This window comes from Cherax quadricarinatus, chromosome 53, assembly GCF_038502225.1.
Source record: "Cherax quadricarinatus isolate ZL_2023a chromosome 53, ASM3850222v1, whole genome shotgun sequence".
NCBI classification, from domain to species: Eukaryota; Metazoa; Arthropoda; class Malacostraca; order Decapoda; family Parastacidae; genus Cherax; species Cherax quadricarinatus.
The window spans coordinates 25,179,705-25,184,075 of record NC_091344.1 but is presented as its reverse complement, the minus strand read 5'-3'; the positions used below and the strand labels follow the sequence as shown (position 1 = coordinate 25,184,075).

General features: G+C 46.4%; 1 protein-coding gene across 2 annotated transcripts in view; it reads left to right on the top strand.

Annotated features, from left to right (window-relative positions):
* The first annotated feature begins 2,768 nt into the window (after positions 1-2,768).
* The window catches only part of Dgk (diacyl glycerol kinase 1), a 95,655-nt gene continuing 94,052 nt past the window's right edge, over positions 2,769-4,371 (top strand). For both annotated transcript variants that reach the window (XR_011393477.1, XM_070096487.1), the window contains exon 1: positions 2,769-2,855. Coding sequence is in view for 1 of the 2 variants with exons in the window: in XM_070096487.1 (XP_069952588.1) it covers positions 2,792-2,855 (64 nt within the window). In the remaining variant the exon portion in view is untranslated. The remainder of the gene's footprint in view (positions 2,856-4,371) is intronic.

Here is a 4,371-nt window from a genome sequence, read left to right as displayed (position 1 = left end):
CAGTTACTAAGCTGATTGCTGGTACAGTTACTAAGCTACCTGCTGGTACCTGCTGGTACAGTTACTAATTACCTGCTGATACAGTTACTAAGCTACCTGCTGGTGCCTGCTGGTGCAGTTACTAAGCTACCTGCTGGTACAGTTACTAAGCTACCTGCTGGTACAGTCACTAAGCTACCTGCTGGTTTCTGCTGGTACAGTTACTAATCTACCTGCTGGTACAGTTACTAAGCTACCTGCTGGTACCTGCTGGTACAGTTACTAATCTACCTACTGGTACAGTTACTAAGCTACCTGCTTGTATCTGCTAGTACAGTTACTAAGCTACCTGCTGGTGCCTGCTGGTACAGTTACTAAGCTACCTGCCGGTGCCTGCTGGTACAGTTACTAATCTACCTGCTGGTACAGTTAGTAATCTACTTACTGGTACAGTTACTAAGCTACCTGCTTGTATCTGCTAGTACAGTTACTAAGCTACCTGCCGGTGCCTGCTGGTACAGTTACTAAGTTACCTGCCGGTGCCTGCTGGTACAGTTACTAACCTACCTGCTGGTACCTGCTGGTACAGTTACTAAGCTACCTACTGGTACCTGCTGGTTCAGTTAGTAATCTACCTGCTGGTACAGCTACTAATCTACCTACTGGTACAGTTACTAAGCTACCTGCTTGTATCTGCTGGTACAGTTACTAAGCTACCTGCTGGTGCCTGCTGGTACAGTTACTAAGCTGCCTGCTGGTACAGTTACTAAGCTGATTGCTGGTACAGTTACTAAGCTACCTGCTGGTACCTGCTGGTACAGTTACTAATTACCTGCTGATACAGTTACTAAGCTACCTGCTGGTGCCTGCTGGTGCAGTTACTAAGCTACCTGCTGGTACAGTTACTAAGCTACCTGCTGGTACAGTCACTAAGCTACCTGCTGGTTTCTGCTGGTACAGTTACTAATCTACCTGCTGGTACAGTTACTAAGCTGCCTGCTGGTACATGCTGGTACCTGCTGGTACAGTTACTAATCTACCTGCTGGTACAGTTACTAAGCTACCTGCTGGTACCTGCTGGTACAGTTACTAATCTACCTGCTGGTACAGTTACTAATCTACCTACTGGTACAGTTACTAAGCTACCTGCTTGTATCTGCTAGTACAGTTACTAAGCTACCTGCTGGTGCCTGCTGGTACAGTTACTAAGCTACCTGCCGGTGCCCGCTGGTACAGTTACTAATCTACCTGCTGGTACAGTTACTAATCTACCTACTGGTACAGTTACTAAGCTACCTGCTTGTATCTGCTAGTACAGTTACTAAGCTACCTGCTGGTGCCTGCTGGTACAGTTACTAAGCTACCTGCCGGTGCCTCCTGGTACAGTTACTAAGCTACCTGCTTGTATCTGCTGGTACAGTTACTAAGCTACCTCCCGGTGCCTGCTGGTACAGTTACTAATCTACCTGCTGGTACAGTTACTAATCTACCTACTGGTACAGTTACTAAGCTACCTGCTTGTATCTGCTAGTACAGTTACTAAGTTAACCGTCTGGTGCCTGCTGGTACAGTTACTAAGCTACCTCCCGGTGCCTGCTGGTACAGTTACTAAGCTACCTGCCGGTGCTTGCTGGTACAGTCACTAAGCTACCTGCTGGTGCCTGCTGGTACAGTTACTAAGCTACCTACTGGTACCTGCTGGTTCAGTTACTAATCTACCTGCTGGTACAGTTATTAATCTACCTACTGGTACAGTTACTAAGCTACCTGCTTGTATCTGCTGGTACAGTTACTAAGCTACCTGCTGGTGCCTGCTGGTACAGTTACTAAGCTACCTGCTGGTATCTGCTGGTACAGTTACTAATCTACCTGCTGGTACAGTTACTAATCTACCTACTGGTACAGTTACTAAGCTACCTGCTTGTATCTGCTGGTACAGTTACTAAGCTACCTGCTGGTGCCTGCAAGTACAGTTACTAAGCTACCTGCTGGTGCCTGCTAGTACAGTTACTAAGCTACCTGCTTGTATCTGCTGGTACAGTTACTAAGCTACCTGCTGGTGCCTGCTGGTACAGTTACTAAGCTACCTGCTGGTGCCTTCTGGTACAGTTACTAAGCTACCTGCTGGTACCTGCTGGTACCTGCTGCTTCATAAGGGTGACGTTTAAAATTCATGTGTAAAAATGAATACAATTTGTTAGTGAGAAGCTTATGTAGGATATAAATTGAGCTGGTTGGTGCTGACACCAGCTGTGCTGACACCAGCTGTGCTGACACCAGCTGTGCTGACACCACTTGTGCTGCCACCGCTTTGCTGATACCAGCTGTGCTGACACCAGCTGTGCTGCCACCGCTTTGCTGATGCCAGCTGTGCTGACACCACTTGTGCTGCCACCGCTTTGCTGATACCAGCTGTGCTGACACCAGCTGTGCTGACACCAGCTGTGCTGACACCAGCTGTGCTGACACCAGCAGTGCTGCCACCGCTTTGCTGACACCAGCTGTGCTGACACCAGCTGTGCTGCCACCGCTTTGCTGATACCAGCTGTGCTGACACCAGCTGTGCTGACACCAGCTGTGCTGACACCAGCTTTGCTGACACCAGCTGTGCTGACACCAGCTGTGCTGATACCAGCTGTGCTGTCACCTGTCACTGACACTGTCACCATCCCACCACTGTCACATCCCCTCTAGAGTGGCAAGTTATCCACCATCATAACTGTCCTGGAGTATACTGAAGCTCCAGTGGTAATGTTACTTAGATAACTACAAGAGTCATTGTTTGTTGTCAGGTGAAGGTGAGAAGTGAGTCATGTCACTACACTGGGAGAAGCTGTCACCTGGTGAGTTCCAGCAACTACAAGACTTCACTGCTTGTGAGTATACCCTCCAGTGCGAGTACACCCTCCAGTGTGAGTATACCCTCCAGTGCACGAATATACCCTCCAGTGTATAAATATACCCTCCAGTGTGAGTATACCCTCCAGTGTGAGTATATCGTCCAGCGTGAATATACCCTCCAGTGTATGAGTATACCCTCCGGTGTGAGTATAACCTCCAGTGTATGAGTATACCCTGCAGTGTATGAGTATACCCTCCAGTGTATGAATATGCGCTCCAGTGTATGAGTATACCCTCCAGCGTATGAGTATACCCTCCAGTGTATGAGTATACCCTTCATTGTGTGAGTATACCTTCCAGAGTATGAGTATACACTCCAGTGTATGAGTATACCCTCCAGTGTGTGAGTATACCCTCCAGTGTATGTAAGTACACCTTCCAGTATATAAGTATACCCTCCAGTGTGAGTATACATTCCAGTGTATTAGTATACCCTCCAGTGTAAGTATACTTTCCATTATACGAGTTTACCCTCCAGTGTGAGTATACCATCCAGTATATGAGTATACCCTCCAGTGTATGTGAGTATTCCATCCAGTATATAAGTATACCCTCCAGTGTTAGTATACCCTCTAGTGATTGAGTATACCCTCTAGTGTGAGTATACCCTCCAATGTGTGAATATACCATCTAGTAAATGAGTGTACTCTCCAGTGTATGTGAGTATACCTTCCAGTATATGAGTATACCCTCCAGTGTATGAGTATACCCTCCAGTATATGAGTATATCCTCCAGTATGAGTATACCCTTAAGTATATGAGTATGCCCTCCAGTGTGAGTATACCCTCCAGTGTATGAGTATACCCTCCAGTGTTTAGGTTTATCCTCTAGTGTGTGTGTTGGTATACCTTCCTCTGAAGAGTGTGTTGGTATACCTTCCTCTGAGGAGTGTGTTGGTATACCTTCCTCTGAAGAGTGTGCTGATATACCTTCCTCTGAAGAGTGTGTTGGTATACCTTCCTCTGAAGAGTGTGTTGGTATACCTTCCTCTGAAGAGTGTGTTGGTATACCTTCCTCTGAAGAGTGTGTTGGTATACCTTCCTCTGAAGAGTGTGTTGGTATACCTTCCTCTGAAGAGTGTGTTGGTATACCTTCCTCTGAAGAGTGTGTTGGTATACCTTCCTCTGAAGAGTGTGTTGGTATACCTTCCTCTGAAGAGTGTGCTGATATACCTTCCTCTGAAGAGTGTGTTGGTATACCTTCCTCTGAAGAGTGTGTTGGTATACCTTCCTCTGAAGAATGTGTTGGTATACCTTCCTCTGAAGAGTGTGTTGGTATACCTTCCTCTGAAGAGTGTGTTGGTATACCTTCCTCTGAAGAATGTGTTGGTATACCTTCCTCTGAAGAGTGTGTTGGTATACCTTCCAATGCTGCTTGTGTTTGTGAGTATACACTCTCCTGCCTGCCGCCTAAGTATATTATTACTCTGGTATGTTTTACGATGTCATATTAATACTCACTTGAATACATTAATGTTAAAGTTGTCTTTA